Source organism: Bos taurus, chromosome 18, assembly GCF_002263795.3.
Source record: "Bos taurus isolate L1 Dominette 01449 registration number 42190680 breed Hereford chromosome 18, ARS-UCD2.0, whole genome shotgun sequence".
Lineage (NCBI taxonomy): Eukaryota > Metazoa > Chordata > Mammalia > Artiodactyla > Bovidae > Bos > Bos taurus.
The window spans coordinates 59,188,451-59,208,798 of NC_037345.1; the positions used below are offsets into that span (position 1 = coordinate 59,188,451).

Below are 20,348 nucleotides of genomic sequence, written 5' to 3' on the forward strand. Positions count from 1 at the left end.
AGAGTCCCTTGGACTGCAAGGAGGTAAAACCAGTCAGCCCTGAAGGAAGTCAACCCTGAATATTCATTGGAAGGGCTGATGCTGAAGCTGAAGGTCTAATACATAGACTCCTTGATGTAAAGAGATGACTCACTGGAAAAGACCCTGATGCTGGGGAAGGTCAAGGGCAGAAGGAAAAGGGGGCAACAGAGGATGAGATGGTTGGATGGTATCACTGACTCAAGGGACATGAGTTTGAGCAAACTCAGGGAAATAGTGAAGCACAGGGAAGCCTGGAGTGCTGTAGTTCATGGGGTTGCAAAGTTTCAAACATGACTAAGTGATGGAACAAAAAAAGGAACAAAAGGGCAGTTTACAGTTGCACAAGAAACATAGCATTAGGAAATAAAGGATTCATTTAAAACAATTTTTTTGGGGGGGTCATACCACGTCCCTTGTGGGATTTTAATTCCATGACCAGGGAGTAAACCTAGGCCCAAGTAGTTAAAAGTGCTGAATTCTAGCCACTGGACCACCAGGGAGTTCCCTCATATGATTTAAAACCAAAACAAAACACACTTTTATAAATATCTGTTATAAATCTATCAGTATATTGACATATAGGCCATTTTATGACATTAACAAGTAGTTCATACCAGTTACATTGGATAATACATTCAGAAAGACCATCATCTCTAAATTAAAAAAATTAGTAAATGAAATATTCTCTACTTACACAACAGCCATTCAATACAGCCATTCCATATCTATACAGTAACCTTAACTTATCCAGTTCACTGGCCCCAACATATATGTGAAAGAACATGCTTTGGGGTTTCCTGGTGGCTCAGGGGTAAAGAATGCACCTGCCAATGCAGGGCCTATAGGTTCAAGTGCTGGTCTCGGAGCAGCTAAGCCTATGCTCTAGAGCCTGGCACCTGTAACTACTGAAGCCTGGGCACCTAGAGCCCACACACTGCAACAAGAGAAGGCACTGCAGTGAGAAGCCTGTGCACTGTAACCAGAGAGTAGACCCTGCTTGCCAGAAGTACAGAGAAGCCCGAATCACAATGAAGACCCAGCACAGCCAAAAATGAATAAAAAATAAATTATTTTAAAAATGTATTCTTATCACAAGAAAGGAATATACTTTGAAAACTTACTACCCAGAGTCAGAGATAACACTGTCAGGAATAAAATGCAAATTAACAACATACATGATATAATGTAGACAAAGGGACATATCACAATAAGCATGACAAAAAGTTAATGTATTTTTTACCCAAAAGTAATCTTTGAGGGAAATTCCCTGGTGCTCTAATGGCTAGGACTCTGTGCTTCCACTGTAGGGGGCACAGATTCCATCCATGAATGGGAAACTAAGATCCCAACTGCCTGTCGCATGCTGCAGCAAAAAAAAAAAAAAATTCCTGATCTTTCCTGTAAAAGAGGCAATATTCTACGCAACCTAACAGCACTAATATTCCAATTTTACAAATAAAGGCAGTAGACTCGTAGGAGTTATGTTTTCTCCAGAGTCTAAAGAATAGCAAGGCCATCCTGTATCAAAAAAGCTACTTTCCTTTCTACAGTCATAGCTTCATGGCTAAAATACTGACCAAATAGTGCTCAAATTGACTGTGATAACAGGGACAGATGGGCTGATAAGAATCTTGGATTTTCGCTCTGGGGAGACAGGGGTGTTGGTTTGATCAGAAGAATCTGAAGGGGTAAAGAAACTTCCTAGAGTGGGGGTAGGAGTGGGGGAAGCTGGGTTCATCCTCCCCACTGAGAGGCAGGGGGAGTAGAAGCGGACTAGCTGATAAGAGAGGGAGACAGAAGCGCTGGGAGGGGTGAAAGGCCACAACAGGACAGAGAATGGAGAGAGAAAGGGCAGTAGGCGACACTATTGAAGCTGTGGGCCAGCTCAATAGAGAGCCAACCTAAAAACTGAAGATTTGATCAGCTAAAATATAATTTGACATTGTAATGTGGACAATCATCCTCACTAATCACATAATTCTGTTTCCACTTGTAACTTCTCTTCAGACAATTTTAAGTTAGCTTTATGTACTTCACACTAGGAGAGAGGAAGATCCAGCCTCTCATCCAGCAGGGCAGATTCCTATCCTTTCTCAAGGGGCGAGAGTCACGAACACTCAGTAACTTCTAAGGGTTCAGCCCACTGAATTTAAGGTCCCAATTCTCACATAATCCAGTTAATACATCCCATTTATTAGCTAATGAGTAAAGATGAACTTTCATCTTGGAATAAAAACTTCATCAATCTTAATCTCTTCTTTTCCTACAGAGTGGCATTTTGTCTCACAAATCCTACTCACAGCACCAATTAATGTTTTGCCAAAAGTTTTCACGTTCATCTCAGGGTCAAAGGATTTATTAACAAAATAAGCCACGTGTGCTATACAAATGAAAAAAGTGAAAGTGAAGGTGTTCACTCGTGTCTGACTCTTAGTGACCCCACGGACTGTAGCCCACCAGGCTCAACCAGCCACGAAGTTTTCAAGGCAAGAATACTGGAGTGGGTTGCCATTTCCTTCTACAGGTGATCTTCCCAACCCAGGGATCAAATACGGGTCTGTGCATTGCACACAGACTCTGCCATCTGAGAAACCAGGGAATCCCTATACAAATAAATAATACATAATATAGATAGAATTATCTAGCTGACTCTCAATATACTACCATTTAAAGCAAAGAGAAATAGAAACAGCAGAGGATACATCATCAAATTGGCTTCTGACCAAGATCCAGACTCAAACAGTGCTGGGAAGTCCCAGGACACAGCACATCTGGAGTCTCAATTGGGAAAATGTCCCAGGCAGTGTGTCCACTCCATGGATGAGACTTCAAAGATTGCAGTTCGAGGTTACTGCTTATAATCCCAGGACATGAACTGATATCATCATCAATCTGTGAGGAAACAGCAGCTCTGGTTTCACCTTAATGCTGTTTGTTTCGTCTTATAAAACTTGGATGCTGCTAAGCCTGGGGCTTGGTTGGTCAGAGCACCTCCAAGGGCTGAACAAACTCAAGATTTGTCCCCTAACTTATTTATGGTGCCACAAGCCTTGCACTCACAGCAAGCAGTCACGGCACTCACAGTCAGGGTGTGTCCAGACAGGTTAGAAGGAAGGTCAGAGGAATGCACTGCTTTGTTTTGAAGCCTAAACAAGACTATTTATTTAATTTCCTTAACATCCTGGTGGCTCTATGCCTGCAAATACAGGAGGCATGGGTTCAATCCTTCACAAGTTTGAAATCAGCTTTATCAACACTCAAGCATGGGGAAAACTCCTTGTGTATCCCACAGTGGGCGGGTCACCTGAAGAAAGGACAAGTTTGAACTCCCGATGCCAATCACGAAGGCTTACATGTGAGAGTCAACAAGGCTTTGATCTCAGTAAGAAAAACAGAGGCTCCCAAGAGACACAGAGGAAACATGCAGAGGTACCCCAAAGTATATCACCACTTTGGAAGGAAGTGATCCTCACCCACAGACAGCAGGATCCTGAGGGTCTCCACCATCACGTCCTTGTACAAGGTCCTCTGGGCAGGGTCCAGACATTCCCACTCCTCAGGAGTGAAATCTATGAACACATCCTTGAAGGTCAACTGTGTCTGAAATGAAAACACATTTCACCAACAGGCCCTGAGGAGGGTTCTTATTTTCACAGAAAAGGAGAAGTGAAACAGGTAAGGTCAATTCAGCTGAAGTAATAATATTCTGATAGATCCATGCAAATCTATTTGGAGCAAATTGGTGGTGTCTAATTTAATTTCCTGTTTTTTCATAAGATGATGATATCCTCCAATCAACATGAAATTTGTCATATGTGTGGACATGAAAAACAAATTACAATCAACAGTGGGTTGTCTATGCAGAAGTGTTACACTCAACACACTGAGTGACATTCACTATCTAGATGAGTTACAGCAAGACTGGTGTCTTCAGAGACAACAAAGTCCACAGTGGCTTTAAAAGAACACACACTGTGATGAGGCTGACATCATCACACTGACCAGAGGTGTCTCAACACTTCATACACACTAAGCATTACTCTGAACTCTTTACACATATGAACTTCTCATCAACGTAACAGCACGTTAGAGAAAGATCTGTGTCCACCTTACTGAGGAGAAAACTCTGTCACTCTAAGAAATTACTCAAGTTAAATAGTTAAGAAATGAGGCAACAGCACTTGAGTTCAGGTGGCTGGGAGAGATAACTGAACTGAAGGAAATAAACAGTTAAGTAACAGTGTAAAAGACCATCCGCAGAGAGTTCCCAGAGAATACAGGAAACAAGTTCAAGGAAGCTGAACTGCAATGAACAGTTAAGTGATCACTATACAGAATCACCCCCTCTGCCTGCTAATCCACACAATGTCAGTAATCTTACTACTATTTACATCATTCATGTGATGAGGTAGAAAAAACTTAAGGTCATGAAATACACTTAAGATACAAGTGCAACTGCTACAAAGCATAAAGCATATTTATCACATGATGTTTTATAATAAAAACCATGGAGTTACATATTTATGCACTCATGCATGCACATGTAAACAAACAGCTGACTGAAACAAGAACAGTTGTCTTTTTTCTTTCATTCAATCAAAATTTAGTGACAATCAACTCTGTGTCCCAAATTGGGAATACAGCAGTGAACATGACGGAGCTTACAATCCAGCAGCCAACCAGCCAGTTACATCCAGAATTTTAACATCACTATTGTTATATGTGCTCTGAAACAGGCCTGGTGCTAAGACAAGATTCAACAGAAAGTCTTGACCTACATAAAGAAAACAGACGAGGTCTCCATGAGGAAGAAACACTTAGGATTGGCAAGGTGGGAAATGGAAGAGTTTTGTAAGCAGAGAGAACAGCCTGAGTGCTGGCTCTGAGGCATGAAGATATTTAGTGAACAGAAAGCCAGCCAGTGTGACTGGGACACAGGGAACAAAGAGTGGTGATGCCAGGTAGAGGCTGATTTCTACAAGGTCTAGGGTTTAGAACTTTATTCCAAAAGCTACTGGAAGTCACTGAAGAATCTGTAGGAAGAAAGTTACAGGTTTAGATTTGTTTTTTTGAGCTCACTCTGTTGTGTGTGAAGGTCACTGTTGTTCAATTGCTCAGCCGTGTCAGACTATTTGCGACCCCATGGTAGCCTGCCAGGGTGGCCATTTCGTACTCCAAAGAGTTGCCTTTTGACACATTCTGGGATGATACTCCCATTTTCTTTTACTTGTATATTTCAGCATCTTTGGGACATTAAAAATCAATCAGTTGTACGTCAATAAGTTTGTCAGCATTCTATGTCTTTTTTAAAGCTTATTTGGTTATGCTGGGCCTTCGTTGCTGTGAGCAGGCTTTCTCTAGTTGCAGCTGCAGTGCCCAGCTCCTCATTGCAGTGGCTTCGCTTGTTTTGGAGCACAGGCTCTAGACAGTGCGGGCTTCAGGAGTTATGGCTCCTGGGCTCTAGAGTACAGGCTCAGTAGTTGTGGCACATGGGCTTAGTTGCTCTGAGGCATCTTCCAGGATCTGGGATAGAACCCGTGCACCCTACATTGGCGGCCACATTCTTATCCACTGTACTACCAGGGAAGTCCTCAACATTATCTTATTGTAGTTCAAAAAAATAAAAGGATACTAGTTCAAAAAAATAAAAAGTAATACAAGCAGAACATAATATACAGAAGATTTATTCTAATGTGTATAAAATACCTGTGTTTAAAAATAATATCAAAGCTTCCCTGGTGGCTCAATGGCAAAGAACCTACTGGCCAATGCAAGAAACATGGTTTGTTGCCTGGTCCGGTAAGATCCCACATGCTGAGGGGCAACTAGGTTCCTGAGTCTCAACTCCTGAGCCAGAGCTCTAGAGCCCAGCAGGTGAAACTACTCAACCAGTGCACTCTAGAGCCTGTGCTGCAAAATGAGAGAAGCCAATGCAAGGAGAAGCCCCCACTGCAATGAGAGTGGCCACCACTTGCCGGAATGAGGGAAAAGCCATTGAAGCAATGAAGATCCAGTACAACAAAAAAAAATATATTAAAAAAAAAAAGTGACTTTATCCTTAATTTGAGGTATGTAGTTATGTATGTGTATGAGTACACAATCAAAATTTTATTATTATAGTCCATTAATGAAATATTTAATTAACATTAGGAAAGTTGGGGAATTCCCTGATGGTCCAGTGGTTAAGATCCCACACTTCCACTGCATGGTTTTGGGTTCAATCCCTACTCACAGAACTAAGACCACCCAAGCTCACCATGCAGCCAAAAAAAGAAAAAAAATTAGTAAACTTGATTTCAGTTTAAATGAGAAAAGGTAATGAAACACTCAATAGACCTGAAGTCTTTTTCTCAACTTTCCATTCCATTGCCAAACACTAAGATTTTTAAGAGATGTGCATTTAGTTTTATTTATTATTTTTTAAAAATTTATTTAATTAGAGGCTAATTACAATATTGTAGTGTTTTATCATACATGGACATGAATCAGCCATGGGTGTACATGTGTTCCCCATCCTGAACCCCCTTCCCACATCCCTCCCCATCCCATCCCTCTGGGTCTTCCCAGTGCACCAGCCCTGAGTGCCCTGTCTCATGGATGAAACCTGGACTGGCATTCTGTTTCACATATGATAATATACATGTTTCAATGCTATTTTCTCAAATCATCCTACATTCGCCTTCTCCCACAGAGTCCAAAAGACTGTTCTATACATCTGTGTCTCTTTTGCTGTCTCACATAGTTATTGTTACCATCTTTCTAAATTTTATATATATGTTAGTATACTGTATTGCTGTTTTTCTTCCTGGCTTACTTCACTCTGTAATAATAGGCTCCAGTTTCATCCACCTCATTAGAACTGATTCAAATGTATTCTTTTTAATGGCTGAGTAATATTCCATTGTGTATATGTACCACAGCTTTCTTACCCATGTGTCTGCTGATGGACATTTAGGTTGCTTCCATGTCCTGGCTATTATAAACAGTGCTGCGATGAACATTGGGGTACATGTGTCTCTTTCAATTCTGGTTTCCTCAGTGTGTATGCCCAGCAGTGGGATTTCTGGGTCATATAGCAGTTCTACTTCCAGTTTTTTAAGGAATCTCCACACTGTTCTCCATAGTGGCTGTACTAGTTTGCACTCCCACCAACAGTGTAAGAGGGTTCCCTTTTCTCCACACCCTCTCCAGCATTTATGTACTATAAAAAGTCAGATCTAATTCCCCCTCTTTTCCAGATTTTAACAAGTATTGTGCACACTAATACCTGACTTCCACATGCAGCTTCTTTACCCTCGTTGACAGAGAGCAGACAGCACATCCAGATGGGCCCTAAGCAATCCCTGCTGCCCAACAGCACTGAGACCCCGTCTCCAACCCATGGGTGAGAAGCCCTGCCTAGGACGGTGCCCAAGGGAGCCTCCTCACAAGGGCTGGGTCACCAGATCATGGGGAGACGGGATCTAAGTGGAGATGATAGGCCCTGAGGGAAGGCCCCGGGTGAGTGTGCATGTACAGGAGTCAGACAGGACACTTCAGAGTCAGACACTATTAGCAAGTCCAGAGAAGGGCATTTCAGGAAGGACAGACTGAGAACCCACTGAGAATATGACCTTACCTGAGAAAGAGGGATTCCTGACACATTTTCTTTCATCTTCTTGGCTTCTTCCTCAGGCAACACAAGTTTTCAGAGGTCTATCATGAAAGTGGAAAGCATGCTGTTTAATGCTTAGAGTCAACACAGCCCCTTCCTGAGCCCCAACCCCACACACAGGGAAGCCCTCACCATGTGGAACAGCCTTCTATGGCCACTGTCTCAGGAGGGACTCAGGACGGTCAATTCCCACACAGAGTCCAACATGGGACTTTCCCACACTTTCCCTCGGATCACACTCCCCTCCTGGTGAGGTCTCATGCACACAGCAGCAGGGGGCACCTCTGGTGACCCCACGATCCCCATCAGGTCATACAGCAGGCCCTGGTCCAGCCCCACTCAGGGCAGAGCGCCTTCCCCTGTCCCAGGGCCTGATCTCAGTTTCAGAAGTGGAGGCTAAGAGCCCTGGTGCTCAATGCAGGATCCAAATTGGAATCATCTGCGCCTCTGTGCACATTCCTGGGGCAAGGCCCCAGATGAGAACCCAAGGAGCGTGTCTGATGGGGGAGAAGCAACTAACTAAAGGGGTATGTGTACATATACCATACACCACGTGACCATGTGACATATGTGTACACAGTGCAATATTTATCACAATCCACAAACGAACACATCCATTACCTCCAAAATCCCATGTTCTGTGTGTGAAAACACTGACGATGTACTCTCCTGACAAATTCCCAGTATGCACTAACAGAATAGGATTAACTACGGTCAGCATACTGCACATACCTCCCCAGGACTTACTCATTTCACACCTCATAGTCTGTACTTTTTGCCCAACATCTCCCACAACAACGCTTGTCTCACACACACCCATTCACTGGGTTCATCAAAAGGTCCACTCTTGCTCTCACAATCCTCCTGGAGACCTCGACCAAGCTTCCCTTCACCTTCTCCCATTTTTCTACCTCTTGTCCATGCATGGTTGAAAAAGAGCAGAGACCACTAGGTGTGCGTATTGCAACAGAAATCCACCCAAGCTGCAAATCCAAAGATGTTGGGACTGAATATGGAAGAAGAAGAACCTGGTCCTCTTGGGAAAACCTATCAGCGACTGTGGACATTATGTAGCTCAGAGATACACAAACTGAGTTCAATAAAGAAGTCACAAAACGAGAGAGGCCCCAATCTCACTGGCTCCTGTTCTACCTGCTCACAGCTAAATGCAAGATAACCACAGTAAACTCAGCATCCGCTGCAATGGGCACATGAGCTGCTGGAAGGCAAAGCTGCTGTCCAAGATGGAAACTTAGAAGACCTGGGGGCTGTAGTGAGCAGTGACACTGCAGACTAAAATATGGGGATACCTCAAGACACTAGATCAGGCTTCTTAGGACTCTCACATCTTTTTCCTTTGAGTAATAAGTCTCCACATGGGGTAAGGATCAATTAGAGTTGAAATGTCCAGAACAGATATGGGAACCATCATCACCTACCCTGTAACCTCCATCTCCCCTGAGAATTCTTCAGCCAAACACACATTCATAGTCTGTGAGATGTTGTAAGAGAGATGTTGCACACATCCTGGAAGGAAGAGGAAAATGGGACATCCTTCAATGAAGGGAAAAGAGGAAACATTCCAAATAATCAAAGGAGAAGGCCATCTCTGATGAAGGTGATTAATATAGAGGCAGTAAATCTGGTTAACATGACAGCAAATATCAAAGGAGATGGGGAGACCTCTCTGGCCTAGACCTGAAGGAAGAGAAAGAGCAAGGGCAACAGTGATACAATGACCAAAGCTAGACGTTAGCAACTAAGATCCGAGACAAGAAGGTTTTGGTGTCTATGAACAAGGACTAAGTGAATGTGACCAGGACAGACTGACCATGAGAACGGGTCAGCTCCCAGGATGGGGCTGGAGACCCTGGCAGAGACCTGAGGATGACAAAGGGCTGGGGAGCCACCTAAGGAGTTAGGATGCTTCCCTGAGGACACAGGGAAGCCAGCAGAGGTGAGAGTCCTCCCTTCACATCGACCTTTATTCACAGAAGACGGTTCATGATTCTCTCTGACTCTGAGCCTATGCTCCCACCTCCATCCTACTATTGTCCTTTTTCATGTTGCAAGACTGGGATCCATTTCAAATTCTAATACTAACTGGGCAGTCCCTCCAAGAACTGCCACACACCCAATTTAGCCAATCATCTCAGGGGTCACTGTTCCTCAGCTTCTGGACCTGACGGAAACATCATCAGATCAACTCAGCTTACTAGCTGTGAGATCACATAAAAGAGAGGAAATTGGAGTATCAGACTAACTGCTTAAATTATGTCGTGACTCTTAAGCTCTACTCCACACCAGGAAAAGGGAAGGGGCTGATCCACCTCTGACAGAATCAAGACACTGCCGCAGCCTAAACTTCTATAGCCTCTGCACATGGATGTTATCTTTTAATACAGATAATTACAAAATGCACAGACAGAAGTTTTGCAATTCTCATTTTCATCTGTATAATTTAAAAAAGAATGTCTTAAACTTAGTAGATTTTAAAGCCAAAAATCAATGTATCACAATTTAGTAATTCTTATACAATCAATTCAGCACTCGTCTGGATCTAGTCCCCTGCCACACCTGCACAATAGTTGTTTCCACTTCATCTGGTTTATCTGTTTCCCTACTTCCTTCTCCGTCTCCCTTTCTCTTCCCCTCTGCTCTCCTGCTGTGCCTGTCCTCCTCTCTACTTCTTCCCTGACTCCCATCCGGCCTCTCTCTGCCATCTGTTCACCGTCAAGACGCTTTCTCTCCAACCTCCCTGGTGATCCTCAATCTCCCTGTATTTCAGCCTTTCTTCCTCCATCTCTGGCCTCCCTTCCTCCCAACTCTCTGGCACCCCCAAGTGGCTATGCTTCCTTTCAGCTTCCTTTTTCAGCTCCTCCAACCACTAGGAGCCTCCTTTCTCTCCCAGCAGGATATTGTTTGTAGGTCAAGGTCCCAACTCTTCTATCCCCTTTGCGGGCTCTCTGTGTGAACTGCCTCTCCACTGTCGCCCTCTTTGGGACCCCTGATTCACAACCCCTCTCCCTTGAAGGTTATAGAAGGGGGCGGCAGAGGACGAGATGGTCAGAGAGCATCCCTGACTCAACGGACACGAATCTGAGCAAACTCTGGGAGAAACAGGGTTCGCAAAGACTGAGACGGAACAACACCTCCCTATCTTCCTCACCTTTAACTCTCAGGAAATCCTGCTTTTCTCTAAACTTTTTCCCTAACCTCTACCTTCAAGGCCCATTGTTTTTCATGCTGTTGTCTCTTCACAAGTTCCTCACAATCCTCTTCATTGCCATCCCTCCTCCCTCATGTTTTTCATTTTCTATTTCTCTAGGAGTCGCTGTCTCTGCTTCTCCTGACAACCCCTCGCCCACTATTTACACAGATGGCGACTGATTAAGAAGCCCGGTTCCCGCAAAAGCCAACCAGCAACGGGTGGAATTTGGGACGGAAGAACACGTGGCTGGCGCAGGTCACCTCCCCCGACACCGGTCAAGGCAACGTCACTATGAAGAGAAAGCCTACGGGGCAGAAACACCGGCCTGAGGAGACGCGAGGACAGAGGGGCTGGGAGAGAAGGTGTCTCAGCAGTGGGGCGGGCTCTCCAGAATCCCAGGACCCGGGAGACAACGCGGCCTCTCCGGGAGAGGAGAGGTCGGGGCCGTCGGCGCGGCCAGGGGTCGAGAGGATGAGGCTAGGGACCGCGGAGCTAATAAACCCACCTCGCCGAAGAGAATTGTATGTGGTGTAGGAAGGGCAGAGGGGTCAGGAAATGGTTTGAAGCAGGAAAGAGGTGCGAAACGCAGCATCTCTGTGGACCAAAAGCTGGAAGCGGCTTCAGAGCGACTTTAAAGCAAAATGGAGGCGTCCCTTTGGCGCTCACCAAGACGTCTGAACTTGCTGGGGATGGTGGAACGGGCGCAGGGATTTAGAGTCACTAGCGAACTTGAGAATCGGGGTAACGAGGAAAGGAGACTGAAGGCGCAGGTTCGATTAGAAACAGAAATACTCACGCTGAGCTGAGAGACCTCCACTTGCCGCGCTCCGCTTCCGGGTTTGGGACTCCGCGCACGCTCAGTGAAAGGGCAGAGCGGCTTGGGGGTGGGGACTCAGAGGAGCCAGGTCGTCGGGGGGCGGGGCGTTGTTGGGGGGCGGGGCGTTGTTGGGGCGGGGCGTTGTTGGGGGCGGGGCGTTGAGCGAAGCCGAACACGCGTGGGGACATCGGGAGTGTGAGGAGGGGCTTCGAGGCGTGCAGTGCCGGGCCTCCGGAGGCAGTGGGCGGGGCGGGGCGGGGCGGCGCGAAACAATTCATTACTGTAATCACCTCTTTTTTTTTTTTTTTCCTGTAATCACCTCTTAAGGTGACTGCAGCCAGAATATTAAAACAGGCCTGCTCCTTGCAAGGAAAGTTATGATAAAACCAGAAAGTGTTAAAAAGAAAAGGCATTACTTTGCCAGCAAAGGTCCCTATACTCAAAGCTATGGTTCTTACAGTAGTCAGGTAGGGATGTGAGAGTTGGTCCATAAAGAAGGCTCAGCATAGAAGAACGAGTGCTTTTGGATTGTGGTGCTGGAGAAGAGTCTTGAGGGTCCCTTGGACTGCACGGAGATCAAACCAGTCAATCCTAAAGGAAATTAGTGCCGAATGTTCACGGGAAGGAGTGAGGCTGAGGCTGAAGCTGAAGCTCCAGTACTTTGGCCACCTGATGGGAAAACCTGACTCAGAAAAGTTCCTGAGGCTAGAAAAGACTGAAGGCAGGAGGAGAAGGGGGACAACAGAGGACGAGATGGTTGGATGGCATCACCGACTGGATGGACAAGTTTCAGCACGCTCCAGGAGATGCAGGATGGGAAGCCTGGCTGCTTTAGTCCATGGGGTCGCCAAGAGCCGAACACGACTGAGGTACAGAACAATAACTGCTCCTCGCCCCACCCATCCCATAAAATCATCTCAGGCTTGAGTCTAGCACTGGCAATCAACCTTAATGCACAACATGTAAAATTATCCCTCAAATGTCTTCACATTCTCCCATCTCTTAGGATCTTTCCCCACTATTACACAGCACTATCCACCACACTTGTCAGCAGTCCAAAATTCAGCCCTATCCCCACTGGGTTTCACTGACTAGAAAACATCCAATAAAAACCAACTTCTTTAATTCAAAGAAAATTTTCTACACTAGTATCAGACAATAGGGCTCCCCAGTGGTTCAGTTGGGAATTTGCCTGCCAATGAAGGAGCTACAAGAGATGGGGCTTCAATCCCTGAGTCAAGGACCCCCAGGATTAGGAAATGCAACCCACCCCAGTATTCTTGCTTGGAAAATCCCATGGACAGCGGAGCCTGGTGGGCTACACTCCATGGGGTTTCAAAGAGTCAGAGGCGACAGAGCACAGCAACCATTCTATATTTCTCTTGGACTCTAGTGCTGATACAAGTACCTAGCATCACTGAAAATAATCTCCTAAAATGAAGAGTCTTTGTAGTCAATTTATTACTCTGGTCATATAAACCAGAAAAGGACAGTAATAAGCCTCCCTAACACTGGAGAAAAAACTCCAGTTCCATCAGCGGTACAGAAAGTTGAAATTCTAAACTAGTTCCTGAACACTTATTTCAGGATATTTGTAAAATTATTAAGTGTCGTCTTAATTAAAATGATTTTCCCCAAAATTTACTGTATATTTCATGCACTATGTGTGTCAGGATTTTACACAGAAAGGAATCAAACCTCTCATGTCCACAGTTGAATTTACTTGGGGTGGAGGAACAGGTGGATGAGTAGGAAAGTCCGGTGACCCAGGACCACAGATAGGGAGCAGAGGCGCAGTTTAACAAGAAAAAAAGAACAAAAACAGTACCACTCGTTTCCAACAGTGACTACACCTACCATTTGCTTTGAACTCCACTTCTGGGCATGAGGGGCGGGCCCAAGTGGGCCAGAGCAGATACTGGCATGTTCCATCCTTTAGTTGCCGAGACCTTTTGTCAGCCTTTAGAAGTACTTGGTGCTTTACTGGTGGCTCAGATGGTAAAGGAATCCACCCAGAATGCAGAAGTCTGGGTTCACTCCCTGGGGTGGGAACATCCCCTTGAGGAGGGCATGGTAACCCACTCCAGTTTTCTCGCCTGGAGAACCCCATTGACAGAGGAACCTGGCAGGCTACAGTTCATGTGGACCCAAAGAGTTAACATGACTGAGGGACTAAGCACACACACAGTGTTTCACGTCTTGAGTTGCACCACTGATTCTTCATTAGTTTAAGTAACTATCGGTAACAGTTTCAAAATAAAAGCTGGAAATTCTGTGGGATAATAACTGTCAAAAGTAAGGTTTCCTGCTGATGAGGCTGAAGCGATTCAGAGGCCTGGGAACTAAACCCAGGCGTGGCCACAGGGCTGGGGGTAGGTGGGAGTGGGGTGGGGATTAATGTAGGGTGGTGGCTGGACCCAGGAATATTCCAGGAATTAGAATTATTTAGCAGTTTAAGTAAATAAGAACTAGTTTTGCGTGGGAATGGCAGGCTAGAGTGTAAAACACACAACTCTTAGAATGGGCTACTTCATACTAACAATCCTAAGGTGAAAAATGTCTTGACATTCCGCTTCTTCAAGGATCAAGCTTATTAGTCACTGCAGTGGCCCAGCGACAGTGCACCCTGAGGGGAATGCAGGACGGAGAAAGGCAGGCACCATTCTGTGCTTTGGACATTCCGGCCTTGGTATTTCAGGAAGGGCTGCTTGGGCCCATCCTCCTCCTCAGGAAGTCCAGATAAGTTTGGGTGATTCTCTCCTGGTTTCAGATCACCCAGTTATTGGTTGAGGACACCACACTTTATATGGCAATGTATTAACATACATAGGCCCCCAGTGAAAATTACACGAGGACCCTGGTTGAAAGATACTGGGATTTCCTCAGTTGAAAGACACTTAGGTAAAGACTACACCTGCCAATGCGCTGGACACGGGTTTGGTCCCTGGTCTGGGAGGATACCACGTGTCTAGGAGCAACAAGCCTGTGCAACACAAGTATTGAGCCTGTGCTCTAAAGCTTGTATTCTGCAACAAGAGTAGCTGCAGCAATGAGAAGCCTGCACACAGCAATTAGAGAGTAGCTCCTGCTGGCTGCAACTAGAGAAAGTCCACGTGCAGCAAAACCAAATCAGCACAGCCGGAAACAGAGAAGACATTGAGTGCTGTGCACTGACCAAAACAAGGAGCGTCAGGACTCCTGTCTCCAAGCAAGCCCCAGCCAGGTTTATGTATTTTATGTACAAAATTCATAGCCCCCGCTCACTGCAAGGAGAGAAAAGCCAGTGCAGCAATGATGACCCACCACAGCCAGAAATAAATTTAAAAATTATTAAGGAGGGGAAAAAAAAAAAGCCCTTTAATGATAACTGCATTCTCCGTTATAAAAAGTGTTTCTCTTCCATGCTTTTCATGACATAGCTTCAAACATTTTTGAGAAAAACTTGTATACATCATAATATGTAAAACTTACATCAATACTTCCTCAATGGAAGAGAAATTCAGCCAAATGACAGTAATTAGGTAGTTTACATTTTGTTTAAACATTTTAATGTATTTTCTCTCTTCTCTTTGTTGTTCCAGAAAGCTGTCAGATGTGAACAACAAAGAAGACTGTAAAATATAGTCTTGGGAAGAGTTTATTTTCACCAAAATTATCAACTTGCACTATTTATAAATACTTCTACATGTATTAACTGACTGAACTCAAGTCCTAAAGGAACTTTCTTCATATTTATAAGGCATGTACTATGTCCCCTGTCATTGCCCTATGTGCATTTTAATCTTACAAGTCTCAAAATAACCTATAGACTAACGTATTGGTTAGTGTAAAGCAGGGAAGAAATAGAAATTAAACATTAAATCTAGCTCAAAACATGTGGACAGGAAAAAAGAATACTAAGGAAAAGCTATTGAGAAAACAAAAGAAATAGGATGGCATGATTTGGGAGACTAGCATTCAAACATGTATATTACCATATGCAGAATAGACACACAGTGGGAGTTTGATGTATGACACAGGGCACCAGAGCTACTGCTCTGTGAAGACCTGGAGAGATAGGCTGGGGAAGAAGGTGGGTTTAGGAGGGAGGGAACCTATGTATACCTATGTCCAATTCATGTTGATGTGTGGCAAAAACCATGACAATACCGTAAAAAAAAAAAAAAAAAAGGCAGGAATTTTACTACAGCTGACAATGAACCATGGAGCATATTATTTATTTCTATAATATAATATCAACACTTTAATATCCTCTGGAAAACTGTACTTCTATTTAGTATTTAAGCACGGGTGGCTGCGACCGGCACACTAAATGCATGCGGCTGCGACCGGCACACTAAGCGCGGCCGAGAGGAGCTACCCCACGACCGAGGTCAGGGGCAGAAGCTGGGAGGACCTCATGCCCGAGGGGCGGCGGCCAAGAGGAGTTACCCCACGTCCAAGGTCAGGGGCAGCAGCCAAGAGTGCCAGGCTGCAACGGCGCAGGAATGGCCGAGAAGAGCTACCCAAGTCCGAGGCCAGGGGCGGCGGCCAGGAGGACCAACCACATGTCCAAGGAGCAGTGGCTGTGAGGGCGCAGGAGGGCCTAGAGGAGCTATCCCACATTGAAGGTAAGGAAGGGCGGCGGTGAGGAGATACCCCTCGTCCAAGGTAAGGAGCAGCAGCTGTGCTTTGCTGGAGCAGCCGTGAAGAGATATCCCACGCCCAAGGTAAGAGAAACCCAAGTAAGACGGTAGGTGTTGCAAGAGGGCATCAGAGGACAGACACACTGAAACCATACTCACAGAAAACTAGTCAATCTAATCACACTAGGACCACAGCCTTGTCTAACTCAATGAAACTAAGCCATGCCCAAGGGGCAACCCAAGAGGGGCAGGTCATGGTGGAGAGATCTGAGAGAATGTGGTCCACTGGAGAAGGGATTAGCAAACCACTTCAGTATTCTTGCCTTGAGAACCCCATGAACAGTATGAAAAGGCAAAATGATAGGATACTGAAAGAGGAACTCCCCAGGTCAGTAGGTGGCCAATATGCTACTGGAGATCAGTGGAGAAATAACTCCAGAAAGAATGAAGGGATGGAGCCAAAGCACAAAGAATATCCAACTGTGGATGTGACTGGTGATAGAAGGAAGGTCCGATGATGTAAAGACCAATATTGCATAGGAACCTGGAATGTCAGGTCCACGAATCAAGGCAAACTGGAAGTGGTCAAACAAGAGATGGCAAGAGTGAATGTCAACATTCTAGGAATCAGCAAACTGAAATGGACTGGAATGGGTGAATTTAACTCAGATGACCATTATATCTACTACTGTGGGCAGGAATCCCTCAGAAGAAATGGAGTAGCCATGATGGTCAACAAAAGAGTCGGAAATGCAGTACCTGGATGCAATCTCAAAAACGACAGAATGATCTCTGTTTGTTTCCAAGACAAACCATTCAATATCACAGTAATCCAAGTCTATGCCCCAACCAGTAACGCTGAAGAAGCTGAAGTTGAACGGTTCTATGAAGACCTACAAGACCTTTTAGAACTAACACCCAAAAAATATGTCCTTTTCATTATAGGGGACTGGGATACAAAAGTAGGAAGTCAAGAAACACCTGGAGTAACAGGCAAATTTGGCCTTGGAATACGGAATGAAGCAGGGCAAAGACTAATAGAGTTTTGCCAGGAAAATGCACTGGTCATAGCAAACACCCTCTTCCAACAACACAAGAGAAGACTCTACACATGGACATCACCAGATGGTCAACACCAAAATCAGATTGATTATATTCTTTGCAGCCAAAGATGGAGAAGCTCTATACAGTCAGCAAAAACAAGACCAGGAGCTGACTGTGGCTCAGATCATGAACTCCTTATTACCAAATTCAGACTTAAATGGAAGAAAGTAGGGAAAACCACTAGACCATTCAGGTATGACCTAAATCAAATCCCTTATGATTATACAGTGGAAGTGAGAAATAGATTTAAGGGCCTAGATCTGATAGATAGAGTGCCTGATGAACTATGGACGGAGGTTCGTGACATTGTCCAGGAGACAGGGATCAAGACTATCCCCATGGAAAAGAAATGCAAAAAAGCAAAATGGCTGTCTGGGGAGGCCTTACAAATAGCTGTGAAAAGAAGAGAAGCGAAAAGCTTTTCATCAAAGGAGAAAAGGAAAGATATAAGCATCTGAATGCAGAGTTCCAAAGAATAGCAAGAAGAGATAAGAAAGCCTTCCTCGGCAACCAATGCAAAGAAATAGAGGAAAACAACAGAATGGGAAAGACTAGAGATCTCTTCAAGAAAATTAGAGATACCAAGGGAACATTTCATGCAAAGATGGGGTCGATAAAGGACAGAAATGGTATGGACCTAACAGAAGCAGAAGATATTAAGAAGAGATGGCAAGAATACACAGAAGAACTGCACAAAAAAGATCTTCACGACCCAGATAATCACGATGGTGTGATCACTGACCTAGAGCCAGACATCCTGGAATGTCAAGTGGGCCTTAGAAAGCATCACTACAAACAAAGCTAGTGGAGGTGATGGAATTCCAGTTGAGCTCTTTCAAATCCTGAAAGATGATGCTGTGAAAGTGCTGCACTCAATATGCCAGCAAATTTGGAAGACTCAGCAGTGGCCACAAGACTGGAAAAGGTCGGTTTTCATTCCAATCCCAAAGAATGGCACTGCCAAAGAATGCTCAAACTACTGCACAATTGCACTCATCTCACATGCTAGTAAAGTAATGCTCAAAATTCTCCAAGCCAGGCTTCAGCAATACGTGAACCGTGAACTTCCAGATATTCAAGCTGGTTTTAGAAAAGACAGAGGAACCACAGATGAAATTGCCAACATCCGCTGGATCATCGAAAAAGCAAGAGAGGTCCAGAAAAACATCTATTTCTGCTTTATTGACTATGCCAAAGCCTTTGACTGTGTGGATCACAATAAACTGTGGAAAATTCTGAAAGAGATGGGAATACCAGACCACCTGATCTGCCTCTTGAGAGATTTGTATGCAGGTCAGGAAGCAACAGTTAGAACTGGACATGGAACAACAGATTGGTTCCAAATAGGAAAAGGAGTCCATCAAGGCTATATATTGTCACCCTGCTTATTTAACCTATATGCAGAGTACATCATGAGAAACGCTGGACTGGGAGAAACACAAGCTGGAATGAAGATTGCCGGGAGAAATATCAATAACCTCAGATATGCAGATGACACCACCCTTATGGCAGAAAGTGAAGAGGAACTCAAAAGCCTCTTGAGGAAAGTGAAAGTGGAGAGTGAAAAAGTAGGCTTAAAGCTCAACATTCAGAAAACGAAGATCATGGCATCCGGTCCCATCACTTCATGGCAAATAGATGGGGAAACAGTGTCAGACTTTATTTTGGGGGGCTCCAAAATCACTGCAGATGGTGACTGTAGCCATGAAATTAAGACGCTTACTGCTTGGAAAGAAAGTTATGACCAACCTAGATAGCATATTCAAAAGTAGAGACATTACTTTGCCAACAAAGGCCCCTCTAGTCAAGGCTATGGTTTTTCTTGTGGTCATGTATGGATGTGAGAGTTGGACTGTGAAGAAGGCTGAGCGCCGAAGAATTGATGCTATTGAACTGTGGTGTTGGAGAAGACTTGAAAGTCCCTTGGACTGCAAGGAGATCCAACCAGTCCATTCTAAAGGAGATCAGCCCTGGGATTTCTTTGGAAGGAATGATGCTAAAGCTGAAACTCCAGTACTTTGGCCACCTCATGCGAAGAGTTGACTCACTGGAAAAGACTCTGATGCTGGGAGGGATTGGGGGCAGGAGGAGAAGGGGATGACAGAGGATGAGATGGCTGGATGGCATCACTGACTCGATGGACATGAGTCTGAGTGAACTCCGGGAGTTAGTGATGGACAGGGAGGCCTGGCATGCTGTGATTCATGGGGTCAAGAAGGGTCGGACACGACTGAGCGACTGTACTGAACTGAACTGATCTAATAAATATTTCCAAACATTAATGTTCATTAGGCTACTGTATAAATTCCTTAGGTGAGAGATACTAAATAGTAATTTATCTGTTTAGTAAGATAAATAGTAAGCTACTACCATCTTCAAAACTGTATAGAACAAAGGAACATATGTGTACAGCAGGAAAAGGAATGTTATAAATTCACAGCATGAGTAAATATTCAAGTGTTTTCTTAAACAGTCTCACTGTGGTTTTTCCATGTTTGACTATTGACTCCTTTAGACTTCCCTGGTGGCTCTGAGGGTAAAGCGTCTGCCTGCAATGTGGGAAATCGGGGTTCGATCCCTGGGTCAGGAAGAGCCCCTGGAGAAGGAAATGGCAACCCACTCTGGTGCTCTTGCCTGGAAAATCCCATGGACGGAGAAGCCTGGTAGGCTTCATGGGGTCGCAGAGTGGGCACGACTGAGCAACTTCCCTTTCACTTTCCTTTAGACTTTAAAACAACCGCTTCCTGTGCTGCCTCTCTGGGCAGGCTGAGACAAAAGACTAAGGCCTCCTTTCTTTGATACCAACTGGTAACTCACCAGAGCAGGTACCTTCTCCTCCTTGCCATCAGTAATCATCTTAACACTCCACGAATGTCACCATTCCTTGTTAATCAAGCTTTCCCCCCAACAGCTTGG

General features: G+C 44.8%; 1 protein-coding gene across 3 annotated transcripts in view; it reads right to left on the minus strand.

Moving 5' to 3' along the window:
• Positions 1 to 11,727, minus strand: part of LOC787858 (zinc finger protein 160) — a 45,814-nt gene extending 34,087 nt beyond the window's left edge. For 2 of the 3 annotated variants that reach the window (XM_059877178.1, XM_010815363.4), the window contains exons 1-3: positions 11,683 to 11,727; positions 7,640 to 7,716; positions 3,495 to 3,621 (exon numbers count right to left, since the gene is read on the minus strand). In XM_059877178.1, coding sequence (XP_059733161.1) covers positions 3,495 to 3,621; positions 7,640 to 7,675 — 163 coding nt within the window. In that variant the 5' untranslated portion in view covers positions 7,676 to 7,716; positions 11,683 to 11,727. Of the gene's footprint in view, positions 1 to 3,494; positions 3,622 to 7,639; positions 7,717 to 11,682 lie in introns of those variants that run through there. The other variant, XM_059877177.1, reaches the window with a different exon arrangement.
• Between the last annotated feature and the right edge of the window lie 8,621 nt (positions 11,728 to 20,348).